The sequence below is a fragment of the Lynx rufus genome, unplaced genomic scaffold (assembly GCF_022079265.1).
Source record: "Lynx rufus isolate CCGP_SWC_20201006 ecotype Redwood Valley unplaced genomic scaffold, mLynRuf1.p SCAF_16, whole genome shotgun sequence".
Classification (NCBI taxonomy): Eukaryota; Metazoa; Chordata; class Mammalia; order Carnivora; family Felidae; genus Lynx; species Lynx rufus.
In genome coordinates, this window is record NW_025814830.1 from 24,551,189 (window position 1) to 24,578,343 (window position 27,155).

The 27,155-nt window shown below is 54.1% G+C and overlaps 1 protein-coding gene across 1 annotated transcript in view; it reads left to right on the plus strand.

Annotated features, from left to right (window-relative positions):
• Positions 1-14,771: 14,771 nt before the first annotated feature.
• Positions 14,772-27,155, plus strand: part of NKD1 (NKD inhibitor of WNT signaling pathway 1) — an 81,457-nt gene continuing 69,073 nt past the window's right edge. Inside the window, exons 1-3 of the mRNA XM_047077398.1 lie at positions 14,772-14,816; positions 15,268-15,346; positions 15,535-15,668. Coding sequence (XP_046933354.1) covers positions 14,772-14,816; positions 15,268-15,346; positions 15,535-15,668 — 258 coding nt within the window. The remainder of the gene's footprint in view (positions 14,817-15,267; positions 15,347-15,534; positions 15,669-27,155) is intronic.

Below are 27,155 nucleotides of genomic sequence, written 5' to 3' on the forward strand. Positions count from 1 at the left end.
GCCCAGACTCAGGGGGAAATAAGCAGCTCTGCTTAACAGGGACAGTGACAAGTAGGGACAGTGACACATAAGAGTGGCCATCATCAATCAGTCACACCTGGGCGGCGGCAGTGTGGAGGGAGGGGCTGCAGATCTAAGAGAATGGACGCAACGTGGCACCTCATGGGTCATGGAAGGAAGAACGGAGATGCCCAGAAAGCCTGGCCCTGGGGGTTTGTCAGGGTGGCTATGGGGATCTCACGTGGAGTGGCCCCTCTGTCATGTATTGTGTTCCCCGGGAGGGATGGCAACGGTTTTCCTTTATCCTTGGAGGCCCAGGGCCATCTGGAGAAGGGGGTCTTCTGGTTCTAGTCACCAGGAGACAATCCAAAAATCATCTTCGTGAACACTGAGACCAGGCCTCGGAGGGCAGCCCCGGATCAGAGTATGATACAGACTTTTCTTTTTCTTTTCTCAACCTCTGGCTCCCTCACAGCTTTCCTTCAGATCTGTGGCTTCTGGTCTCCATGTTCACCTGTGTCACCAAGGACGGTTGCTCTCTGGCCACTCAGATTGTTCAGTCTCTCATTCCTGTGTCTCTACTGTTTTCTATTTCCCTTTCCCCGGGGCCAATTTCATGGGGTCAAGTCTACCCATTTGTGCATTGGAGGGTGGAGTTAGGAGGATATTCTGCCTTCCTCAGGTAAGATAATGACTCCTGTTCCCTGCTTTCTTTGGGGGCCTTGTTCCTTCCCATCCAATGCTGTGGTTGGGGGTGGAGCCACCACTCAACTCCATCAGGCCACAGGGTTGGTTGGGCACCTGACTCAAGTTGGACCAACCAAACGCCTGTAGTGATTGGTTCAGAAATGTGCACATGACCCACCCTGGACCAATCAGAGTCCTTCCCCAGGATTTTTCTCTCCTGAGCTGGGGAAGAATAATTCTGTTTTCACGCTGAACACAAGGTTGTTTGGTTATAAGTCTGAAGCTGCTCATGATCTGTCTTCCCAGTACCTGGGTTATGTGACCTCATAAACTAACTTTTTTCTTTCTTTCTTTCTTTCTTTCTTTCTTTCTTTCTTTCTTTCTATTTATTTATTTATCTTGAGACAGACAGCATGAGCAGGGGAAGGGCAGAGAGAGAGGGAGAGAGAGAGAGAATCCCAAGCAGGCTCTGGACTGCTGTGGAGCCTGACGCCAGGCTCGAACTCATGGACCGTGGGATATTTACCTGAGCCGAAACCGAGAGTCGGTCGTTTAACCGACTGAGCCACCCAGGCGCCCCAAGCCCATACATTTCCTTTCTGCTTGGGCTACTTTCAGTTGGGTTTTGTCACTGCCGTTTACAACCAAAAAGTGCTAAAGAAAACATTATTTTTTGGTGTTTTCATGAATGACAATGATGACGGCGATGACGATATGATGGTCCGTTTTATCGCAGGTCTGTTATTTGCAGGCTCTGTGCCAAGTGTTGCACACATTGGCTGGTGATTCACCTTGGTCTGTGGTTATTTGCATGCACGGTGACACTTCCCATGAACCTAATCTCCTCTCCGAGATTGGGTTTGTCCCAACACTGTGTAGTGCACCCAGCTTGGTGCCTGTCCTGCATGAGGTGTAGGGCAGCCTGATGACAGCCCCTCAGTGGGTCACCTCCGACTTAGCGTTCGGTGTGACGTGAACAGGGTGGTCAGTGCAGACGTTCTGTTACCGCACAGATTCCACAGGCCACCTGGGTTTGGTCCTCTGGCCAGAAGTTGTGTGGGGCCTGATCTTTGGGAGGTGGGTGCCTAAAAGTGGAAAGGACCCCCCCTCCAGCGCCTCCTGCAAACCCAAGCCTCAGTTCCTCCTTCCCTATTAGTATGTTGACAGCTGGCTCCAGAATTCCTTCTGGGGACGGTGAGGAACCGTGAGGAACTGTTCATTTCTACTAAGTCACTTGGGCTGGAGGCGAGACCTCCCCAGGGCTCCAGCTGGGGGTTCACATGGAGGCTGGACAGTTGGCACGTGGAGGAAGAGGTGACATCTACACCGGCCCTGAAGGATGAGCAGGGGCCCGGAGTGGAGAGAGTAGGGGGCAGAACAGCAGAGAGAGGGCATGGCCTCAGGAGCCTGCTTGGGACTCTCTCTCTCTCCCGCTCTCTCTGCCCCCCTCCTCCAGATAAATAGGTAAACTTAAAAAACAGAAAAACCTGCTAACTTGAATGGAGAGCCAAGGTTACCTTGACTTTCCAGAGGGACCACAGCTTTCCTCTGTTTAAAACCTTATTTATTGTGATCTTGTGCCCATTGTCTGGGTTTTTGGTGAGGCCCAAGAGCTTTTCAGCGGTTTGCTAGTCCTCTGTCTGCCCCCCTGGACCATCTAGGCCCCCTGCATGCTCTTATGTAGACAGGTTAATGTTTAGGGGACGAGAAGGAAGAAGATGGGGCGGGGCTCCCAGGCCCCATTCTCAGTCCCTCCTTCCTCTCCCCGTCCCCCCACCCCAGACATCCAAGACTCAGCATGTGACGACAGAGGACAGCAGGTAGTATGGGCCCCACCTCACCTCACACAGTGTGGGACCTCGGTCACCTTCCTCCCAGGTCGTAAACAGCAAAGGTCGACAGTGATGTGCAGCCTGGTGAATTCTTGAAAGATGGTCTGATGCCCGATGAAACTGAGAGCCACGCGAGTGTCTATGCAGGAGGGAGGCCTGGCCCATCCTGAGCATGGTTCCCACGGTGGGAGGTCACAGAGGTGATGTTCTTGACGACAAGGCAGCATGAATGATGGATAACGTCTGTGGAGAGCCCACCCTCAGCGGGGGGAACTGCAGACCATTTTACAGACGGAGGAAGTGAGGCCGAGTATCCAGCCAAGGCCGCTCAGCTGGCAGGTGAGGAAGGCAGAGCCATATCGAATAGCCTAGAATCCCTCTCCAATCGTTTCAGCATGTTCCTTTCTTAGCTGTAATCCCCATACACAGATGAGAAAACTGAGGGCAGATATGGGAGACAGGAAGCACTGATGCTCTGCGTGGTCTTGGTTTCCCTCGGGTACCCACGGAAGGCAGAAGGTCTGGGTAAAGGAGGGACTCATTTCTTCACCAGAAGCAAGATTTGTGCCGGGAAGAAGGGTCTCAGGGGAGGCTTCAGACTCAACATTCCTTGGCTGAGCCCCAGGCCTTTACACAGACGTTGATAAACACTTGATTTGTCATAATTTTTTCTACCACTGGTTGGCATGTACAGTTGCACAGTGTACACACTGCCCAGCTTGAAGCGTTATGTGGGCATAAACCTGGACGACCCATCTTGCAGTACGCCAGGGCTTGGCTGGCAAGCAGTGGGAAATCCAGTCTCTGCAACTGTGTTGAGAAGCTCCATTCCTTTCCTTGAACCTGTATCCTCATCTACAAAGTGGAAACGATAATCAGAGTCCCTTCATTTCCAGGGGGTTGTAAGGACCACGTGGGATGACAAAATGCCCGTAGCCCTTCACACAGGGCCTGGCAACAGTGGGCTTTCAGTACAATTTAGCTTCTCACACTTGTCTCCTTGCCTGGTCGAGGGCAGGCAGGAGCCCCACCTGATTAATTCCTGCATCCTTCCTGCCCAGCCTGGTCCCGGCACATTGGAGAAACTGGGTACCCCTTTGCCAAGGAACTGAAGGAATAACATTAATTGGGGGGACACCGGAGCATCAGGCACCGGGCTGGCATTGCCACCCCTAGTTTTCCCTTTAGGAGAGAGCCTGGGACCGGGTCTGAATTATTACCTTCCCTCTCCAGTGTTCATTGTCTCTGGATGAGTTTACCTAAGCAGAGGGTGAAACTAGTGACCACAGGCTGGGTTCCCGTAGGGATGCATGCTCCCTATGGCCTGCGCCGCACTTAAAATCTTTACAGTTCGTGGGGCACCTGGGTGGCTGAGTCAGTTAGGCCTCCGACTCTTGGTTTCGGCTCAGATCATGGTCTCACAGTTTCGTGAGTTCGAGCCCCATGTCGTGCTCCACGCTGATGGCGTGGAGCCTGCTTGGGATTCTCTCTCTCCCCTTCTCTCTCTGCCTCCCTCCCCACTCGTGCTGTCTCTGTCTCTCTCGAAAATAAATAAATATACTTAATTTTTTTTTTTTAACAATTCATGGCCAACTTAAAAAATTTCGAAGATTTCATTTAGAAACCCGGATTCACAGCTCCTTTTGAAAAATCCAAAGATCTAGCAGCTCCGGGCCCTCGGGTGGTAGCTGGTGTTGAGCTGCGGCTGTCTCTTAAGGCTGGGTATGTGCCACCAGACCTCCCTGGCCCCTGCCCTTCCCTTATGTTTCCTGCGCTTCCCCGGTGAACCTGTGACCAGCGCCCCCCCACCCCCGGCCTTATGGAGCTCCTGTGCAGTCCCAGTGACCTCTCAGACCTTGGTTTGGCATACCAAACTGTGCCGGGGCCTTCCTCCGTGTGATGCGTGTACTTTACTAGCGAGAATGTGGAGGTGCTCTCCAAATGAGCTGGCCAACGCTCACAACCCAGCCTGCATTGTAACCATCCTGTGGACCTTCTCTCCCCCCCCCCCCGCCGCCCTCCCTGCCTCCCTCCAGTCAGCCAGGCTGCTGCATTGTTTTGGGACGCAAACATACACACGTTATTAGAACCCCAGATCAAAGGCGGCATCCCACAGCCTGCCTCTCAATGGTCCCTTTGTGCAGACAGAAGCCTGCACAAAGTCAGAACCCAGGGACAGAGGGAGGGGCTGGGGAGGGGGGCGCTCAGTACAAAGATATTTGTCACCCAGAGAAGTCCGCAGATCATGAAGCTAAAAGGGGCGCCAGGTGGAGGATGCACCCCCAGTAGCTGTGGGAAGATGCAAACAGAGGAGAAAACACCCATCCCTGCGGTTTCAGAGGGGAGGACAGCCGCGGCCCGTGGCCCAGTGCATGGCCCCCATCTGTCCCCCTGCCCTGGCTGGGAGCGGAAGCTGCTTGGAGCGATTGGGTGGCAGTGACCCGTTGGGCACAGAGTCAGAAGAAACAAAAATGATGTGGGAGGGGCCTGGAGAAGACCCGAAGAGGCCATGGGGGACAGTGTCCCCTCCGGTCAGATGGGTTCATGTGCTGTCATTCCTGCCTACAACAGACATTTTTTAAAAAAATAAATCATTGTTCCACTATATGCTAACTAACTTGGATGTAAATTTTAAAAAGTAAATAAATTATAGAAAAATAAGCTTGTTTTCATGTTTACTTATTATTATTATTTTTTTAATGTTTATTCACTTTTGAGAGAGAAAGAGAGAGAGACAGACAGAGTGCAAGTGGGGAAGGGGCAGAGAGGGAGGGAGACACAGAATCCGAAGAAGGCTCTGGGCTCTGAGCTGTCAGCCCAGAACTCATGAACCGTGAGATCATGACCAGAGACAAAGTCAGGTACTTAACCGACTGAGCCACCCAGGTGCCCCAACTTACTATTGTTTTTAACGTTTTATCTATTTTTGAGACAGAGAGAGAGAGAGAGAGAGAGAGAGAGAGAGACAGAGCATGAGCGGGGGAGGGGCAGAGAGAGAAGGGGACACCGAATCTGACGTGGCCCCAGGCTCTGAGCTGTCAGCACAAAGTCCTATGCGGGGCTTGAACTCATGAACCGCGAGATCATGACTCCAGCCTAAGTTAGATGCTTACCTGACTGAGCCACCCCGGCTCCCCTATGTTTGCTTATTTCTGAGAGAGAGAGAGAGAGAGAGAGAGAGAGAGAGACAGAGAGCACAAGTCAGGGAGGGGAAGAGAGAGAGGGAGACACAAAATCCGAAGCAGGCTCCAGGCTCCGAGCTGTCAGCACAGAACCTGAAGCGGGGCTCGAACCCACGAACTGGGAGATCATGACCTGAGCCCACGTCGGACGCTTAAACGCCTGAGCCACCCAGGCGCCCCAACATTTCTAAAGCCCGTACTGTGGGCCAGGCATGGAGAGGTGAGGCCGGCACAGACCCGACGAACTCAGGCTCAGGCCCCCACGCAGAGAGCCGGCTTCTCTGCTGTGACCAGGGCATCAGGGAGAGCTGGCATCCGCCAGGGCCCTGCGCTGGAGGCCCTAAGCGTTTCACACACATTGTCTCGTTTATCTCTAGGGCTGGTTGGAACAAAGAAGTACTTTGAGAGTTCAGCTGCTGAGCCAGGAATCTGCCAGCCTGGGGGCGGTGCAGGCGGTGGTGAGCAGGTACGAGAAGGATTACCGGGAAGAGAGGGGGTTTCTCTAGGAGGGGAACCCACGAGGACCGAATGGAGTCCAAGAGGTCGCGGGGGTGCTGAGATTCTAAGAAGACACTTGCTGACCCTTAGACTTGGCAGGGTCCCAGGGTTCTATTCTGTTCTCTGTCTCCACTCCCTCCCCAGGGGATCATGTCCAATGTCAGGCTTTAAATTGCTTCTAGATGCTCGTGATGCCCAGGTGTATCTCTCTAGCCTGCAGCTTGCTTCTGAACCCTAGGCTCTTGGATCCACCTGCCTACTTGACCTTGCTGCTTGGCTATGCAACAGGCCTCTTCCAAGTAGCCGCTCAGACGGAGCCCCCGGGGTTCCCTGCCCTGCGCACAGCTCCATCTGCAGGCTCCCTCCTTCCCAGGGATCAGGACAGGAGCTCTGGCATCTTACACAACTCCTCTTTCTCTCCCCCACCCCCGTGTCCACTGCATTAGCTAACCTCATTGCCTCTGACTTCCAAATACAGTCATATCCTCCGTCTCACCTCCTTGGCTGCTATCACTCAGGTGTAAGCCACCATCATGTCACAACAGCGTTGCTGCAGTCACCTTGTCACTGGTCTCCTTGCTTCTGCCAGGCCTCATGCTGCCACCCCCTAATCCACATTCTGCTTGAAGCACGGTAGCCCGGGCACTCCAGGTCACAATTCTCTGTCGACCCCCTCTCCCTCAAGTAAAGCTGAAGCCCTTGGCAAGGCCCACAAAGTTCTCAGGATGAGCCTTCCCACCTGGCAAGCTCAGCTTCCCCTCCCCCTTGAACATCCCATCCCCACACCCCCATGCTTCGGAGCCACAGCCCACCTTGTACCCAAAACATTCACATTATGTCCCTGCCTCAGGACCTTTGCACTAGCTGTTCCCTGCCTGGATCTGCTTTCCCTCCAGTATCCTTATGCATCCTTATAGCTCCCTTCTTCATTTCCAAGTCTTCACTCAAAGACTACTCTCTGACCACCCCCCCCCCCCACCTAAGATTGCAAACCCTTCCTTGGTATTTCTTCTCCCTCTTTCCCACTTGATTTTTTCCCCCATAGACACACCATTTATTTCACTGACTTATTTTTGTCTGTTTTCTTAACATAAGAGCCTGGTATAAATTAGGCCTGCTTCACATCTTTGTGGAATGACTTAATTAGTAAAAGAGAAACACGTTTATTTCTCGGGTCCCCCCTCCCTGACTTCTGTCCCTCCTTCTCCAAGTCCTGCTACTTCCTCAGAGAAGAAGCAGGTTATAAACCCTCGCAGCTGCTGCGAAGGCATGGCTTTCCTGGGCTTCAAAGGCGGTCTACAGACCAGCGGCAGCAGTCGGATCTGGGAGATTGTCAGAAATGCAGATTCTCAGGTCCCACCCCAGACTGCATTTTAACAGCATCTCAGGGGATTCGTCTGCATGTTAAATTCCAAGGAAGCCTCCTCTCTAGCCCCCTGAGAAAGGGGGGCCAAGGGCCTGTCAGGGACCCAAGGTCAGAACACGCAGGCAGAAGTAACAAGGTTAAGAGCTGGGGATAGGCGGTCTCGGGGACTGAGACAGTCTGTCGCGTGGCTCTCTCCACCTGGTTTGCTATCTCTGCTTCTCTCTGCTCCTGCTCCTGCTTCTTTTTGCTTGTTCCTTGGCTCACGTGGGCCCCAAGGAGCCGCTGCAGGCCCCGGGGCTATGGAGCCCTTCGGTTTTGGAGACCGCCAGCATGCCGACCACAGGCCCTGGGCCTCTCACTTCAAATTCTGCAAAGAGATCCTGGCTCATGAGTCAGGCGTCCAACCAGCTGTGGCCAAGGAGTGAAGGGGCCACGGGGTACCAACATGGCAGCAGGGCCCCCCTGAAGCTGCGCTCTGTGGGATGGATGGAGAAGATTCTGGTGGTGGTGGAGGCCATGGAGGAGGAGGGGGAGGAAGGGGAGGGGAAGGGAAAGAGGAGGAGGGAGAGAGGGCCGGTGAGGCCAGCTGGCCATGAACTTCCCTGTAGTCACCCTCTTCCTTCTTGCCTCACACTGTGGCCGTGGAGCCTCGTGCACAGGGGTGTCCAACTGCCCAGAGGCCTGGAGGTGGGCGAACACGTCCTGAGACACGCTAAGTGCCCACCGTAGACACACGCGGGTGCATACCTTCGGGGGGCCTTCCCATGCCGGCTCTGTGCTCACTGAGTTTCCTTCCTGCCACCCTCGTAGGCTAGGCCCCTGGATTAGGACTTGGGATCTCAGATCGGAAAGATTCTTAGGAGCCGTTTAGTCTGGCATTTTCCAACGTGTGTTCCACGAACATTTGTTTGCGATCAAGCTTCCAATAAAGGGTTCCCCAGTTAAGTGAGTTTGAAAAACACTGCTTGTGATGTCGTCCTCTTGAAGAATGACAAAACTCCGTTGCTTACTGAAGGTTCTGACAGGTCCTGCAGAAAAGGAACTTATCTCCCCGTGGCTAGGCCAGGGCTGCCCAAAGTTTCACATGGAGCCCTTTCTTTCACATAAGGATAGCATCTCACAATTCTGGTGTTCTCCATGGGACCTGCTTTGGGAAATGCTGATTGGCCGGATCCTTTCTTCTATTTTATAGACATACAGACTGAGTGTGGTGAGTAGGCCCCAGACTGACAGCATGTGACTGAAAAACAAAGGCTTGGGAAGGTGGAAGTTTCTTTCTCCCCCTTTTTTTTTTTTAAATGTTTATTTATTTTTGACAGAGAGAGACAGAGCATGAGCGGGGGAGGGGCAGAGAGAGAGGGAGACACAGAATCGGAAGCAGGCTCCAGGCTCCCAGCCGTCAGCACAGAGCCCGACATGGGGCTCGAACTCATGGACCGCGAGATCATGACCTGAGCCGAAGTTGGCCGCTCAACCGACTGAGCCACCCAGGCGCCCCTCTTTCTCCCTTTTGTGGAAAGAAGTCTGGAAGTAGACACACAGGTAAGGCAACTGGGAGGGCTTCACAGAGATGCGGAAGAAGGGCTGAGAGGCAGGGATTGGAGGAGGGCAGGACCTCACCAAGGAGCAGCCTGCTGAAGCCAGGCGCGCGTCCTCCCTCTCCTTCCCTTCCGGGAAGCCCGTGCTCTGAACTTGCTGAAACACCCCGGACCTGGGAGAGGCTGGTGGCACAAAAATCCAGTTCAGTTCAGCTAATATTTAGGCTCGAGTAGCTGTCTTTGGAGCCTCTTTCCTGTACGACTTGAATCGAGTGGCTTGGGGACCTCACCCCTCGTTCTGGGGGAAGCCCAGCCTCCTTTACCTCATCTCCAAGGACTGACGCTGGGGCGGCGTTCCTCCTGGCTGCGCCCGGCTCCCCTCCTTCCCCCGGATGAACACTTCCACTCTGCCGACGACCTGTGTGACCCGTTGCCCTATGACGACCGATGTTGGGCCCGTTCCTTCATTCTGTCCTGTGCCACTAACCCAGAGACGTGATTAGGGTTTTGCCCAGGTTGGGAGCGACCGAGGGCCATCCCACCATAGAGGTGAGCAGGTGACGCCTGCCGATCTCACGTTATACCTCACTGTCCTGAACGTTAACTGGCCGGCCCCTCCTCACCGGACTGCCCCTCCTTTGGCCCCTATTTATTGCCCTTCTCTCGTGCTCCTTGGTTCCCCTGACATGCTTTCCTTCCTTTTCCTCGTGGCCATCTCCAAAATTCTTGCGACTTTCTCGTGCAGACCGGTTCACCTCTCCCTTCCTTACGCAAACGGGGTTTGCAGGCCACTTAGCAATGCCCAATCTCACTGCGGGAGGGCGGGATGAAGCAGCCCAGGGACCGGGCGTGGGGGGGAGCCGGCGGAGTTGGGCATTCATTTTCTCTTGAGTGTATCCCAGGGCATATTCTTGGCAGTGTCCTATCTTCTCACTGACAGCGTACCCTGGAAGGGGGAGGGTGGAGGTGGGGCTCAGTGGGCTCTTCTCATTCCATCTAGAGCGCCTCCTATGGGCAGTGATGGGTACTGCATCCAGAGACGCCAGTCGGGCAAACCCCCTCCTTTAAAGAGCCTAGACTCTGGGAGGAAAATTTAGTACCATCATTAAAAAAATAAGGAGTGCCAAACCGAGAGGCAAGGGAGGGGACCTTGGCTATTCAGAGCTCTTCAGGTTGGGAAGTCAAGGAGGACTACTTCTAGGAGGTGGCATTTGAAGGGAGCCAGTGCTTTAACCTGGGGACAAGCGTGGGGGTGACCCACCAGGGTGATGTGGTTTTTAAAAGGAAAAAAAAAAAAAAACCTCCCAGCTCGACATCTAACAGATTTCACCTAAACCAGCCTTGCTAAATCTCAAGCCCCATGAAACCCGTTTCTGTTATAATCTCTCTCTCTTATCTCTTCCTTCCCATCCTTTCTCATTCTCCTCCCCCAAAGGATGGGAAATCTTCAAAGAAAAAGATGTGTCACTGTAAGTATTCAGCCCAAGAAGTGGGCCAGATAAATTATTAAAACACATAAAAAGACAGTGAGTCGTGGGGCGGGGAGCCAGCAGAGGCCAAATAGCCACCCCAGGTGGACGGTGGGTCCGTGGCCCCCCTGGGAGCCCCTCCTCGGAGTCCTGGACAGGCTAAGGTTTCAGCGCATGGCCCACCTCTCTGGTTTCTCGCCCCGGGGCCAGGTTGGTGGGGGTGGTGGTGTCACGATTCCAATGGCAGCCAGGTCCCCGGCGCCTGCCCGGCTGGGAAGGGCCAGGCTGAAGGTGGAGGGGGGCCTTTGTGTCTGGGCTGGACATTTGGGATTTACTTCCCCCAAGACTCAAACTGGTAACTGTGGAGTTTTAGTTCTTGCTTTTATCTCTTTTTGAACTGTAAAAAGAAATTCCCAAGGGGAACAGGGGATACTTTTTTCTCATGAAAGAAGAAAGCCATGACCGGTTTAAGGAAGTAACCAACTTTTTGAGCACTGTGAGAAAGAACGCGCAGACTTTTGCTTTGATTTAGATGCACCCTGGCACCGGTGGGGGGTGGCGATGAGAGAGACCAAGAGCGACCCCAGTAGAATTCCGTTTCCTCTGGAGGGGGTTCATAGGAGGCCTCCTGCTCTGAATCAGACCCTCAAAACCCCCACCTCCCTCCTGCTCCTGACTCCCCTTCTCCTGCTCTGCTTTTTCACTTTCCTATTGCTGGGTGGGTCGGGGGAGTCCTCACTTCGGCAATATTGACATTTGGGGCTGGGTAATTTTTTGTTGTGGGGGCTGTCCTGTGCATCATTGGATGTTTAGTGGTGACTCTCTGCTAGGTGTCCTAGCAAATGTCCCGTGGGGGGCAAATTGCCCTCAGTGGAGAGCCGCTGCATAGCTGGCATGTCACCTTCTGACTTAGTGCATGCACTATGTTCCTGTTTGTTAAGTTTATTGTTTCTTGTCTCACTTCCTCTCGGTAGAGTGGGAGCTGGGGATTGTTTTGTTCCGCGACGGATCGTAAGTGCCTAAAACAGGGTTTGTCACAGAGCTGCTACATCATCAGAATGGGTCTCCAGATGGGGGACTCGCTCTAATGGATGTGAGGCTTAGACTGTGTTGGGGCAGGCTCGTATAGAGAAAACAGCCCGGCCGATGGAATCTACAGGCTTCGGTTCAGTCCTCACCAGGCCACCGGCTAGCTGTGTGACCTTGGACAAGTGACTTCACCTCTCTGAGCCTAATGGTTTCCTTTCTTTTTAAAGCAAGTACAAGCCTGCATCAGACAGTTGTGGTTCTGAGGGCTATGCCTGACTCGGGATGATGGCTGGCATATGGTAGGTCCTGGGTAAAGAAGTGCAATATAAAAAGGCAAAAACATTACTTTGGGGAGTCCCAGGACTCCTCAAATGAAACCAGCCTGCTAACAGCATTAATGTACCTGCTTATAAGATGAGCCTTCATTTTCACCAAAGAGGACGGATTTGGAGGATAGAAGTAAGACATTGGTGGGTGAAGAAATTTATCACTCTGGAGGCCCATGCCGTTCCCAATGTCCTTTTGTGACATGTAGATGCTCTGGGGCTATGACGCCCAATGCAGTAGCCACCAGCCACACGCGGCCATTGATCTCTTGCAATGTGGCTAGTCTGGGAGGAGATGCGCTCTAAGTGTAAAATACACACCAGATTTCAAGCAATTAGCGCAAAAGAAGGAATGTAAAATATCTCATTATTTGTTGAAATTATAATATTTTTGGTATATTGGGTTAAATAAAATATATTATTAATCTCATGTTTCTTTTTGCTTTCTTCTGTGTTGATGAGTAATATGGCCTATATATTTTTTCTTTTAGTGTTCTTGCAGGCTTCTAAAAAATTTTACTTTTGGGTCACTTGGGTGGCTGTCAGTTAAGCACCACACTCCAGCTCAAGTCATGATCTCCAGGTTTGTGAGTTCAAACCCCTGCGATGGGGCTCTGTGCTGACAGCTGGGAGCCTGGAGCCTGCTTCAGATTCTGTGTTTCCCTCTCTTTCCGCCTCCCCCTGCTCATGCTCTCTCATACTCTCTCTCTCTCTCAAAAATAAACATAAAAAAAATTTTTTTAGGGGCGCCTGGGTGGCTTAGTTGGTTAAGTGGCCAACTTCGGCCCAGGTCATGATCTCAGGGTTCCTGAGTTCAAGGCCCGTGTAGGGCTCAGTGCTGATAGCTCAGAGCCTGGAGCCCACTTTAGATTCTGTGTCTCCCTCTCTCTCTGCCCCTCCCCTGCTTGCATTCTGTCTCTCTCTATCAAAAATAAAAATTTAGGGGCGCCTGGGTGGCTCAGTCGGTTGAGCGTCCGACTTCGGCTCAGGTCATGATCTCACGGTCTGTGAGTTGGAGCCCCGGGTCGGGCTCTGTGCTGACCGCTCAGAGCCTGGAGCCTGCTTCGGATTCTGTGTCTCCCTCTCTCTCTGCCCCTCCTCTGCTCATGCTCTCTCTCTCTCTGTCAAAAATAAATAAACATTAAAAAATTTTTTAAAAATTACTTTTATTTTAATTTTTTCTTTTAGTATAATTAACATACAGTGCTATATTAATTTCAGGTGTATATAGGAGTCAACAATTCTACATGTAACTCAGTGCTCTTCGCGATAATGCGCTACTCTTAATCCCTGTTTCTTTTTACTTAAAAAAAACGCGGCTACTAGAAAATTTAGCTTTACACATGTTGCTCACATTATCTTTCTTGGGCAATGCCGCTCTAAGGAGTTGGCAAAAAGGGCAGACTTGAGCCTCCATTTTACAGACCTGAAAACTGAGGCTCACGCAGAGAACTCAGTCCCGGGGGCAGAGCTGGTCTTCTCACTCTTCTCACAGGGTTTTCTTTCCCCATGCCCAGGCTGACGGGTACCAGGCCCAACTTGACAGGCCCACCGTGTCCCCAGTAGAGCAAGCCATTCTCCCTGACAGCCACAAAGGTGGGGTGGAACCCCTTGATGTCTCCCTCCGCTCCGCAGAAACTTCCCCAGACAAAACAAACAAGCCCATGGGTCTGGCGAACTGCAGCGGGGAGCGGAAACCAAGGAAGATCAAAGGCCCAGCGGTTACCCCCTTCCGGGCCGCTCAGCTGGCAGCGCGCCTCGACCCCAGGAGGGCACCCACGGGCACCGGTATGAGACATCCGAGTGATTGGCTGGCAACTCGTGGCTTTCGGACACTTGTAGCCGCCAGGAGTGGGCCGGGCTCACAGTAGGCTCAGGCGCGGTGGGCCTCCTCTTGGACTCCCAAATCAAAACTTCCAGAGGGGCGGAGGGAGGGGGAGACATGGGTAATAAGCGAATCCTTTCTGCAAAAGTCAGGTCGTGGGAAGACTGGGAAGGGGCCGCGAAGCAGGCTCGCAGCAGACCCTTAGCGCCCCAGCAGCTTCTCCTTTTCCGACCTCAGTTTCATCACCCGTAAATTGGAGCCGCCGAGTCCTGCCCTGCCCTCCTCCAGGAAAAATAGAGCGGAGGGAAGGCGCAGTACTGTTAGTGGAGCGGTGGTTCTGGAGAAGGCAGGACCCAAGAGGGTGTCTGTCCCAATACGCCTGCTGGCCAGAGGCCCGCCCCCTACTCCGGTCCCGAGTCCTCGCTTCTCCGGTCCCGGGTCCCGACCTCCTCGCCCCCTCGCCCCCTGGCCCCCCGGCCCCCACGGCCCTCCAGCTCCCCGCGCGGGGCTGAAGACCGCAGCCTGGAGGGGGGCGCTGTGTCCGCCCGGCGGCGCCTGGCCCCGCCCTGCCCCGCAGCCCCGCCCCCCGCCCGCCCCCCGCCCGCCCCCTCCGCGGCCCGCCTCGCCTTTGATGCGCCGCGCCCGGCCAATGGGCGCGCGGGGAGGTGCGGGCCGCGGCGGCGGGCTGGGGGCTCCGCGCGCCCGGGCGTCAGTCGGGCCGCGGCGACGGCGGCAAGAGCGCGTCCCGGCGCCGCCTCGGGCTCCGCTCGGCTCGGGGTTTCTCCAGGAGGAGGAGAGCGAGGCGAGGCGCGGCGAGCCGCCGGCCCCGCGGACCGGGCGCATGGCTTAGGGACGCCCCCGCCCGCCGCGCCCCCAGCATGGGGAAACTTCACTCCAAGCCGGGTCAGTGTCCCCGCCCGCGCGCCGGCCCCCTGGCCCCGGCCGTCCTCGCCCCCGCGATTGCTAACTCTCTGCCTCTCCTTTCTTTCCGGCTCCCGCCGCCGCCGCCGCCGCGCGCGATGTGCCTGCAGCCGCCGTGTGCAAGCGCAGGGAGAGCCCGGAAGGTAGGGGCGCGCGGGGCACCGACCGGGGGATGGACGGGGAAGCACCGCGGACCGCGGCGGAATGGCCTAGCTCGCGGGATCTTATTACCAGGGCCACCCCCACCCCCTACTCCGGCCACCAGTTCCACAGACCCGCTCCGGGAGCAGCCTTCTTGCCCCCCCCCCCCTTTTCTGTTCCATCCACCCGCTCCTCTCCGTCCTGTGCTCTCTCTTCTGACCCCCAAGCCCTCCTCTCGCCGTCCCCGCCCTCCGCGCTCACTGCGCCCCCTCTTCAGACTCCTAAGCCCCTTCCCCCAAGATTCTGCCCCCTCTCTTTCCGGCCCTCAGCCCCTTCCCCCGAGATCTGGGCTCTTGCGCGCGCTGCTTCCCTCTCCTCACCCTCCGTTTCCCTCTTCCCCTCATCCCGTGCTCATTGCACCCATCTTCTGATCCTCACCCCTCTCCTCCGCAGTCGCGGCCTCCGGCGCTCGCTCTTCTGATCCTCAGACCCTTCCTCCGGGGTGCTGCTCCCCCTTCGCGCACCCCGTTAGGTCCCTGCTCCTGGGGCTTCGCTGGACCCCTTTCTCCTGATTACCTGCGTCCCTTTCTCGGATTGTGTCCCGGCTCTCAACTCCCTCCTGGCCCCCGCTGCCTCTGCCGCGCCCACTCGCCCTGCTCTCTCGGGTAACTTTTCGCCCAGGGGCCAGACTCAGGGGGCTTCGTGTCTTCCCCGCCCCAGGTGACAGCTTCGCCGTGAGCGCCGCCTGGGCTCGGAAAGGCATCGAGGAGTGGATCGGGAGGCAGCGCTGCCCCGGCGGCAGTTCTGGGCCCAGACAGCTGCGGGCGGCGGGCACCGTTGGCAGAGGAACCCGGGTACGATCCCCTCCTACCCTCCTTTCAGCCTCAGAGACGGGCCTCCTTACCCACCCACCCCAACTTTTAGCACCCTCTTGGCACAGCTTAAGTCCAGAAGCCCCTTCTCAGCTGCCCCTGCCCCCCTAACATGACCCTGTACCCCCATGTCTTGGGGAACCTTAGAGGTGGCACAGGTGATGCAGTCTCCCGCCCAGCTGGGGAAAGAGGGCTGTTTGGGGGGAAGGTCCTAGGTGACGAGGTGGTACAGGTCCAGTCTGTGGGCAATCTTGTCTGTGCTGGAGGGACTTGGGGGCCTGCTCTGACTTCTTACCTTGTTTCTGCGCCAGCATTCAAAGGTGGATCTGGAGGGGGGTGGCTAGTAAGACAGGGAGGGCATGAAGGAGGGGTGTCTGGGTGGAGGGCAGGACTGTGGTGGCCTCCAAATGTGTTCCAAGTGTCTGTGGCGTTCATCAGTACCATCTGCCCAGGAACCCCCAGTAGAAAGGGCTGTGATCTGGGTAGCAGAGTTTGGGGGGCACTGAGACCCCGTCATTTGGCCCACAGGGAGAGAGAGGGTCTCATTCCACTGCAGCCTGGGCCTTGCCCCAATAGGTCCCCGAGGCTGGAGTTGTTCCTGGGGGAGCAGTAGACGTGACAGGGGAGCGAGTGAGTCAGGCCCCAGCTCCTGGCCTGGGACTGGTGTTCACAGATGTCCTGTGAGCTCTGGAACTCTGCACGGGGCTTTCAGATGGTCTGCGTGGAACTCGAGCAAGCCAAGGATCAAAGGATCAATCAACTTTTTGATGTGACATTTAATTTTTTTTTTTAACTTAGAGGGGGAACAGACTGAGTCTCAGGTCTGGTTAGTTCTTTGGTCTCGTCCATGGGCTAGGGAAGGGCCTGGGGAGTCTTTGGAGGTGTGCGTGTGTTTCCGGGCGGTGGCACCTGGGCTCTTTGCAGCAGCCCCGTCGCAGGGGGCCGGTGTTGGGAGGTGAGCCTGTGGATAAAGTCGACTCTTGTCATACTTCTTGTATGAAGTAACCTCTGGGTCTGGGAGAAGCCCCTGCCTCCTCCTCTGGTGGCTCGCTTTAGCTGGGGGCTTTCTCTTCACCATTTTTCTTCATCTGTTGGCTGGGCTGGAATTGGAGCTGCTCTCCCCTAGGAAAGGTCAAAACTTGGTGGGTGGGGGGCACTGCGGTTGGGGCCCTTGAGAAACAGAGCCACAAACTTCCCTTTCTTCCCCCAGCGTTTATAGTTTTTGATCTACTTACTTATTTAAAGCCCAGTGAAAATGATCCGATTTAGCCCTATGAACAAATGCATTTGTAGCTCAAGACAGAGGCCAACTGAGTGGATTTCCATTCATCAAGTTTTGGGTTTTTTCAGCCTGTTTATTTTTACAAAGTATTCCTGCAGAATGACATTTATTTGCAGTCCCCCCCCCCACCTTTTTTTTTTTTTTTTTCCTTTCCTCAACTGCCAGGCAGCTTGCTCCATGCTTTAGGGGAAACTTGAAATACAGCGAGGGCTTACTTCAATTGACTTTTATCTTCAAAGCCATAACAAATGTTACCCGCATGTTTTTGGTGGGTCTCCTTGGCATCCAGTCCTGGAGGATGGGAGGGAGGAGGAAGGAAGGAGAGGAAAACAAAAGTCTGTCGTTTTTAATTAAATAGTAGTGTTCCCAGCAAGAGGAATGTGAGCCAGTAAAAGTTGCCATTGGGGGAAATGAGGGAGGGTGGGGAGGGGGCCCCAGCTTAAGTCTGTGGCTTTGGTGAAGTCACGGAATTTTGTTGCCTGGTTTCTTCCCCCAGCTGAGGACAGCGTGGGGGTGGTGCTTGCCCCCTCCCTTCCTCGCCCCCCTCTCTCGGAGAAACACTGAGGGGTCATTAATGTTTGTTCAAAGCACTTTTGAAGATGTGAGACACAGAGCCATCAGCGTGACATATGTTAGTGGTGGCGGAGGGTGGGCCCCGCCATCCAGGATATTAAGGGGAGGAAGCCTCTGCTTCTTTGGGAGTTATGCTTGGTGACTAGGTCCAGACACCTGCGTTCCTACCAGTCCCTGGCCCAGCCACCGCATCTGCAGAGCGGGTGCTGGGGAGCCCACCCTGGGAGAGGTCAGGGTAAGCCCAAACGTGTAGGCCTGCATGGTGGGGGCCTGTGCAATGATTTCAGGTGGTGCCTCGAGGAATGTTTGTTATCTTAATAGTGAAGCGCTGCTTTTCCCAGGAAAGGTAGTAACTAGGACATCAAACCCCCGATTTCACGGATGTTATCGCTTAGGATGAAGCTAAATTGAAAGAGAGCGGTGAAAGTTGATTCCGGGAAAAATATTAAGTACAAGTGGTCAAAGTCGTGACTGTGGAAACAGGATGCTCAGAGTTTGGGAAACACCGAGAAATGGTAAGTAAGACAGCAGTGAGCAACCTTCTGTCCAGTTTAACTCCCATGATTCCCAGTGGCACAGAAAGGGTTCTTCCATTAGCGCAGCGGGAGGTAGGGTGTGGGCTCCAGAGTCTGCCGGATTCCAGGGGCTGTCAGAGGTCCCCCCACCAGCTCCAGGCCCGGCTTGGTGGTGGCCTCTGTCTTCACTCCTTCACATGGCCTTTCACCAGAGTGGCTGGAAACATATTAGTGGTTCATCCAAGTAGCATTATTATTATTGCGATGAGAACTAATTATTAAGTGCCACGTGTATGTCAAGTACTTTGCTTACATTATCTTACTCCTCCTTATAGCCCTATAAAGTTGCCAGCCAGCTTGTGTGAACTCTTTCTCCCTTTCTGGAGCACTGTCTAGACCACAAAGGCCACGTGTGGTAAAGCCCTGTGCTGGACCATCTGCCCCGAGGGCGCCACGCTTCATGTCCAGAGAGATGGCATGCTGACCCGCTGCTGAGTACTTTGGGAAGAGGCAGGCTGTGGGGCAGGCGGAAGGGGCCCCTGCTTGCCGTCTTCCTCCCTGACCGGGTCTGAGTAGCTTAGTAAATGTTTAGGGTGGGTCCCGGTTGCATGCAAGGTCCTGGGATGTGAGAGGGTGACCTTGCTGGCACCAACCTAAGCCTGACCTCCCGAATACAAAAATAAATGAGGTCAGGCTCTGCCACCAGAGCTGGTCACCTTGTATAAGCCATACCTAAGCTCATCTGCAAAATGGGTATAATAACATTCCTATCCCTGGCAGGGTTATGGCAGATGACTCCTCAAAGAGCTCAAAAGGGAGAAAGGTACCGGGAGGTTTGCTGAGGCACTGGTGGGGGTGGAGACGGGAGCCCAGATTACAAATCCAGAGGTTTCCCACCTCCCCTGCCCGGCCATACCGTATAGAAGCACTTGGAGGGACACAGGCTAAGGCCGGGGCTTCCGCTCTTTCCGGGGGGACATGACAAACTTCAAGGAAACTGGAGCTCAGAGGAGAAAAGCGATGAGAAATGGGAGGTGTCCACGTTACGAGTGAAGAACAACAAAGCGAACAGTTTATATGCCAGACAACAATGTGCTAACCAATTAGAAATTTACATAAGCATAACCTCAAAGAGATAAAGAAGGATAGTGAAACGTGAAGCTACAACAGGCAGTTACAAAAGAGAACCAATTGGAACTACTGGGTCTGGAAAATGTAATATAATATAATGAGCGAAGTAAAAAAGCTCGGTAGGTGGAAGGAACAGCTTAATGGACCCAGAGAGCCTGATAGGAAAACACCTGGAAAAGCAGAATCTGCTCCCGCGGCGTGTATGTGCGAGAGCATACGTGAGTGTGGATGCCCAGATTTAAGGCGGTCCCCTCCCCACCTGCCCCCACCCGCCCCCCATTTGGCCCTTTTGTTCTTTTATGGCAAAACTGCCTGAAGAAACCGGCTGAGAGCCGTGGTGCCGGTCGGCCTGCCTCTGGATCGAAGGTGGCTGCCAGGAAGGCTGGTAATTTGATTAGGGGGCACCTAGCGCATTTTGATATTGGGGGACGATTGGGAGGGTGCAGGCCGGGCTGGAGCCCGCGGGGACGTGTGCGGATGGGTGATGGGGTTGGAGGCTGGCTCCTGGCCCAGCTGCTGCCCGAGTTGCCGGATTCCAGGGGAATTACCCTTGAATGATACCAGTTGGCACAATTAAAAGGCCCCATGTCTTCACCATATGGAAAGCGTTAGGCCTCCTTACGTGGTTTCAAAGCTATGTGCCGGGAGGTACACTTGACATTTGAGGTAAAGCATAAATTAAATATTTGGTGTTTCAGAATTAAAAGATGATTTGCTTTGAGGCTGGTGGAGGCCTCTGGGCCTCCACTTGCTGGCATCTTTGGGTTCTCCATGGAGGGTCTCCTCTGTCCGTGGCACCCGGGACTTCAGAGCCCCACCTGGCAGCTTTCTTTACCCCTGGGGAGCAGGGAGGAGAGACTGGGGAAGTCTGAACTGGGCAGGGTGCTGGGGGGGGCTTCTGGTTTCCAGTAGGGCTTGGGTCCCTCAGGGTGGTGCCTGGGGTGGGCGAGGGCGTCATACTCTGAAGGCTTAAACGAATCTCTGTGATGTGGTCTCTGGGAGACTTCGAGGAGCGTCTCATCCTGCCTTCAAAACTCTTCTTCTTTGAGAAGAGAGTTCCCCTGGGCCAGGCCGGTGCGTGTTCTGTTTCCTTGAATTCAGGAAGAGCCCCTCCTTCAGCACGTCAGCTATTAATTATGATTAATAATGAATTGTTATTATTAACTCCCTAGCTGTACCAGGCATCGAGGACATAGTGGCACAGAAAAGAGATGTGGCACCTGTCCTCCTGTGGCTTCTAGTCTAAGAGAGGAGACAAAAAGAATCCACACATAAACAGCCAGATTAACAGGCAGCAGGCCTTGGGAGAAGCTGTGTGAGTGACATTCGAGCAGAGACCGGAAAGGCCGTGAGGAAGAGGGTGTGGGAGCGGCAGGTTGGTTTTCGCGCAAGGAGTAGCCGACCGAGGCCCCGGGCTTGCTATTGTCCCTGAGAACTGGGTGGTGTTTGGGTTGGGATGGTGGACCCCAAGGGGCTTGCAGCCTGTGGGGACTACAGATCTCTCCTGGTGCTCAGTCTTTCTGAAGAGCCCTGTGCATGAGTGGCTCTTGGCATGTTTGAGCCACCTGCCCCCCTGGACAGGTATGTGGGGTAGAACCGGGTGGGTAGTCAGTGTGCCCCCCGCCAGCCATTAGCTTGCCCCTTAGATGTGATTAATGTGGATTGTCATGGACGTGGGGACTTGGGGGCTTTACTCCAGCTGTTTGGATGGATTCATTGCCCCTGCTACCCTGAGGGGAGAGGAGGGGTGCCTGTAGGGCCAGAAGCCCAGTTGTGGGGGGATAGAGGGGACCTGAGGGGTGGGATTGGATTGGCTGCTCAAGGCAGAGAGAGGCACCCCACGGGCTAGGGGACAAGAGCCAGGGACAAGCCAATCCCAGAGAACGGTTGTGAGCCTGTGCCTGAGGGTAGAGGGTCCCTTGCCTTGGTTTACCAGATGTGTCTGAGGAAAGAGAGTGCCGAGGAACCCTGTGGTCAAGGGGCCAGTGCCCTGGCCAAGAAGAGATCTGCTACCTCTGGTGAGCCAGGCACCCCCCCCCCCCCGCAAGTACTAGCTTGGGGGGTGCTTATAGTCTCACTTGCTGGCTGTGAGTTCCCAGTGTGCTTCGATTTAGAAACTTTTGGAATTTTTAGGTCGCTTGTTGGATTCCAAAGCAGGCGCTTCCGGCTGCCTCCCTGACTTCCCTTTTCTTTTTCACTCACACATGTTCTTTTTGTGGCTCTTGTCTCTCACAGACATTCTTTCTCTTCCTCTCGCTCTCTCTCTCCCCCTCCCCTCCCCACTCCTCCGCCCTCTCCTCCTCTCCCCCTCTCCCCGAGGTAGGAAAAAATTCAGACTCTCACAAACAAAATATCTGCCATTCCATCTGAGGGAGAACTGAGGCAGGAGCCCAGAATATCCTGGAAGAAACGCCAGAGAGAGCTGAAGGCCTCAGTTGTTTAATCTGGAATCTTTGATGTCACCGGGCTCCGTTTATCCTGGGAGGCTGCCTGCCTCTTTAGGGCTGGCTTCAGACTCTCCGCATGAAGAATGGCCGAGAGCCTTCAGGGGCTGGAGGAAAAGCCTGATCACTCCCTGAAGGGCAGGCCTGATGATGCTGCCCCCTCCTGCCAAGCCCAGGTGGGGTGGAGAACCTTTTCCAAACAAGCACTTCCAGAGACATAAGTAATTCTTTGATAACTTCGCGGGGAAGCAGAGGGGGCCCTTTATCCATGTGGGCAGCAGTCACAGGGCTTTGCGAGGAAAAGCTCAGGTCCCTCCGTGGGTCATCCCTGGCCCCAGAAAGGCGGCTCTGCCTACCCGGGCGTGCCCCGGGTGTGAGTTTGTTTAGAGGGCTCCAAGGAATTGGTCTGGGCTTCACTTTCCATACGTGTGGAGCCACGTGGGTGGCGCCCTGTGTGCGTGGCCTTGTGTGTGGCTGCTGCCTTTCAGAGGACCCAGGGGTCCTGGGGGGTGGTGGGAGGGGGCTTCGCAGTGGTGTGGCCTCCCCTCCCTCCTCCAGGCCTCAGGTTTTCCAGCTGAGAAGTAGGATAAAATTATTTATTATTATTTAGCAACTATGAATGCATTTTATTCAAGTCGGTCCTGCATCTGTGCCTTAGATGTTGAGTACCTATTTTAGGCCAGGTATACATTTGCTCTGCCAGTAGAGCTGGTACTTGGTTCACGGACTGTATATACTCTAGTAGGAAAAGGAAAATAGTTTTAAAAACAAATGACACAATTGAAGTTGTGATACGTACCTCGCAGGAGGAGTACTGGGTGCTTTGAGAACATGGATTTGGGATCAGAGTGAATCTGGGTGGCCGTTCATTCCCTAGGTGTTCGAGTGTGCTTACGATGTCGTGGAAACTAGGAAGCATAAGGCACGGTTCCCGCCTCACCTAACCTCGAGTTTAGCGGAACTAAACGTTCATCTTTGCCTCCCGTCCGTTTTTCTTATCTTATTGCATTGGTTAGAATCCCCTTTACTATTTAATAACTGTTTGCTGCGTATCGAGGTCAGAAAGCTTTTTTTAACTCCTGGCTTGCTAATATTTTTGAAACCGGGAATAATGATTGAACTTTGTCAAGTGCTCTTGGGGCGTTCTCATCCTTTGCTAATGTGATAGATGATTCAGATGCGTGATTTACATCACTAGACTTCCTCGTGTTCAACTTCCTTTGCATTCCTAAACTCCATCTTTCTTCGTCATGAGACATTGCTGTTTTAAAATGTTGCTGCATTGGACCTGCTGATATTTTCCTCTGGATTTTGCATTGGTACCCATGTAAGATGGGTTCATAGTTTGGGAAGGTGGATACTGCACAATGGAGACAATATTAGCGGAGTGTTGGAGGACACTCTGGGGGCTCTGAGAGTCTGGAGCAGGGAGCGCCAACTGGCCTTGGGTAAGAGGTGGCCTTGGAGGAGCTGTGATTTAGGCCCAGAGGTGAATCGAGGAAGGGGTGGTGGAGAGCAAGGCAAGGGGAAGGGCCGTATAATAGTTTAAGAATGTCTGCTAGATGGGCCAGCAGCGAGTGAGAAAGCCTTGGAGTCTAGAGGGCAGTTCATTTGAGATGCTGATCGCGGTTCATTTGGCTGAGGAGGGATCACCTTCTGGGCCCGGGGGCCTTCTCAACCACGTTATGGACCTCAGTCCTTGTCTAGAGGGGAGGCAAGTGGCGGGCCCTAAGTGAGGGGCCAGCGGGACAGAAGTGGGGGAGTGCTCATGCAGGGGAAGAAGGAATGTGGAGACCGGTTCTCGGTTGTAAAAATACCGTGGAGAATAAAGAGGAGTCAAGTGACTGTATCTTCTGGGCTCAGTGAGAGATTCTGGAATGTCTGCATTGGTTCAGGCATGACACTTGGTTCTCAGAGGATATCCAGGGGGCCCTTGAGGAGGCCACCAGCAGCTGGAGGACCAGGAGTAGGAGAGCAGGACGCTTCAGCAAACTGGTCGAAGGGGGTCGGCTTCCTGGGGGCACAGAGCAGCGTCGAGGAGGGCAGGGAATGGACGGGGCTGGGGATAGCAATAGAAGAATCAACTCCAGGCCTCAGTTTCCTCATCTGTAAAGCGGGGATGGTGAAAGTACCTGCTCCACAGGGTGCTTTTGTGGGGACTCAAACTGCAAAATGGTTCTAACTGCCTGGCACGTAAGTAAGTGCTCAGTACAAGTTATAAGGCCGTCAAGAGGCACCGGGCTTTGGAGATTTGGGGAGGACTTTTTGAAGGAGGTGGCATGTGAGGAGGGCTCTGAAGGATTTTGAGGCTGAGGGCAGGGGTCAGAGTTCAAAAGGGAAGAGAAGTCATATTAATGAGCGCAGCAGGCTGGGTAGAGACCAGCGTGAGGGGTGGGGGCTGGTGGCCCCTGGGGGGCACCCATCCTGTCTCAAGGGGGCAGCACCCCTCAGCTCCAGCCTGCTGACCAAGGTGTGGGAATGTGGCCCTGGCCCTGCCTTCTGATCATGAAGAGAATCCAGCCATCTGGGCTTTTTTTTTAAAGTTTATTTATCTATTTTGAGAGAGAGAGAGAGAGAGGGAGAGCAAGCGTAAGCAGGGGAGAGGCAGAGGGAGAGGGAGGGAGAGAATCCCAAACGGGCGCCGCGCTGTCAGCACAGAGCCTGATGTGGGGCTCGGACTCAGGAACCGTGAGATCGCGGCCTGAGCTGAGGTCAAGAGTCGGGTGCTTAACCGACCGAGCCACCCAGGTGCCCTCCAGCTGTCCGGCTTTTTATGTGAAATCATTCTGATTTAAAGAGGTTATCATCAACGGAATACCATTTTTAGAAATAGTTTCTTTGGGCGGGCCCGGGCCGCTAGACTTGGCCTGTTGCGCCCTGGCCTGTGAGATGAGACGTCCGTGGGGTACAAGTGTGTTCCTGGTGATAGCGTATACGCACAGGTCTTAGGCTTTACATGCAGCTTTTGCACGTGTTGTTCCCCCGTATGGTGCAGGTGAGAGGTGGGCTCAGCAAATGGAAGTCCTGGGTCCAGCCTTGCAGAGCTGGATTCGGGCTGCGTCCGAGCAGAGAGTGCAGCCCAAGCGAAGGCTGGGTGCTGGGGAGTCGGGGACAGTATGTTTTAGTTTGGCCGAACGCTCTGGGAGGAGCAGGTGGGGGTGAGCACAGAGAGATGTGGGTTGGGCCGCTTGGTGGACAGCTCTAGTCCATATTTCAAGCTTGCTTTGGTTCGCTTGACCTCCATTAGACCCGCCGTCCGGTTCGGGCCCCTTTGTGCTGAGGCCCGGCGTGTGCGCAGAATAGGTGTCGGAGGTGTGACTTTCGGAATCAGACTCTCTGTGTCCGAGTCCTAGCTGCGTGTCTCCCCAGCCGGGTGGCTCGTCTCTGGTCCTCAGTTTTCACATCCGTGGGATGGGGAGAGTCCTGGCTCCTAGCTCATGGAGTTGTTCTAAGAGCGAGATGAGTTAGTCCCTCTCGGCAAAGTAGGGAGAGGAAAGCAGGTGTCTCTTCTCTTACAGCTTTCCGGTGTCGCTTGCTGATGATCGCCCGCATGTGCGCTGCACGTGATGCGGAAAAGAGCAGGCCATGGTGGGCAAATAAGGAGCGGAGGAGGGGTATAGCGTGAGAGGGAGAGAGAGGGAGACTCCCAAGCAGGCTCTGCACTGTCAGCACGGAGCCCACTGTGGGGCTCGAACTCACAAACCGTGAGATCGTGACCTGAGCCAAAACCAAGAGTCGGACGCTTAACTGACTGAGCCACCCGGGCGCCCTGATTTTATTTTTTTGTTGATTTCGCCTTTCTGGCTGGATGGGAGGTAGGGGGGAAGCCTCTGGAGCTGATTGGCTGGCCTGCTGTGTCCTGCCCCGGGGCCCCTGGCCTCGAGTACTGCTCTGGGGCCCTGGAGAGGCTGGGGCAGAGCATAAAGGGCCCCTGTTGCCTTCAGGCCACAGGTAAGGGCTGGGGAAGACCGGAGCCTCCCAAGTGGACTCAGGCCCAAGGATGTTTTTCTAATTCCAGAAGGCCACGCATGCTGGCAGGCCCCTCACACAGAGGCTTTGGCTTCCAGCAGCTCCCCTGAGTGGGTCTGGGGGTGCTGCTGAGGGATGCCACGGCCAGTCTACACCTGGCTTCTCGAGGGAGCCCGGTTACAGGGCAGTTTTTGACCTAAACTCTGTTATTTTACCCTTCTCCCCCCCAGTGATCTAGAGCGACTTCAAAAGCAAAAAGAGGATGTAAGAAAACTACTACAGACCAGGAATGAAGTTGCCCTTTCAGTGGGCACTGGGGACTCCCTTCTTGTTCCTTTGCCCTGGAAATTCCGAAGAGCCTGGTGCCTCGGTTGGTCTTGGCACGTGCCTTCGTTTTCAGTGTTCTGTGGCTGTAGCCTCAATGGGGCTCCTAAGTGCTCAGTATACTCTGCACCCCACGCTGAACCATCTGCTGTAGGTCAGGCCCTGAGCCAGGCGCTGTTCTTACCACTCAGTTCTCACAGCGCCATTGTAAGGCAGGTACTGGGATCGTCCCCATTTTACTGCTGGAAAAACTGAGGCTCGAAAGGAGTCTCCCTCCTTGCCCAAAGTCACTCGGTGTGGAAGTGGAATCTTGCTCCAGCAAGATTCAAATTCAGGTTAATCTGGTTTTAGAACTGCCTTAAATCGTTATAGAGGAGATTTTTTTTCCCCCTTAAGCTATATGTGATAATCCCCTTCGTGGCTCATGAAATCAATTTAGTGACCAGCATTAAAAAAAAAAAAAAAAAAAAAGAATAAAAACAAGAGAGAACAATGACCAAAGTGAGAGGAAATACTGCTTTGTGTAACTTTGTGTTTAGTTTGTAGGCATGGATATTCATGTCTATTGATAATAGATGGATAGCTAGATCAATCTAGGTCTATGTATATCTACATACATATCTATACTCAAATCCATATATAGGGAGGCCCATTCTAAAATGTAATTCTTACTGTGGGTTGAGGTGTTAGGAGACACTGATGTTTGGTCACTGGTACAGATTCTGAGCCTGGATACCCTAGGTCAGCTTCTTACTAGCTGTGTGACCTTGGGCAAGTTCCCTAACTTCTCTGCACCAAAGTTTTCTGTCTCAGCTTCAGGGTCTTTCGGTTTGCTGACTTTCTGGTCACAACAGATTCTCCCAGGATTGCCAGGGGTGCTCTCTTGCCCACCTACTCCCTTTGCTTAGGGCATGAAGAGAACGAGGCGTCCTTTGCGGGCCCCCACGTCCTCCTCCTGAGAAACCAACCTCTGAGCAGCAGCTGCATCCTGCAGGAACACGTGGCTGAATCTTTAGGGTCTGGACAGAGTACTATGTTGTACGATTTGCTTAACATTATGCACTTTGGGATGGACCAGGCAGGGGCAGCTTGTCTGTGGCTCCACGTGGCATAGTTGGGGTGGCTCAAGCAGCAAGGGGCCAAGAATTCCACTTGGGTCATATGTCCGGGGCCTTAGCTCCCTTCCACGTGGCCTCACCACGTGGTTAGCTTGGGCTCCCTCAGAGCATGG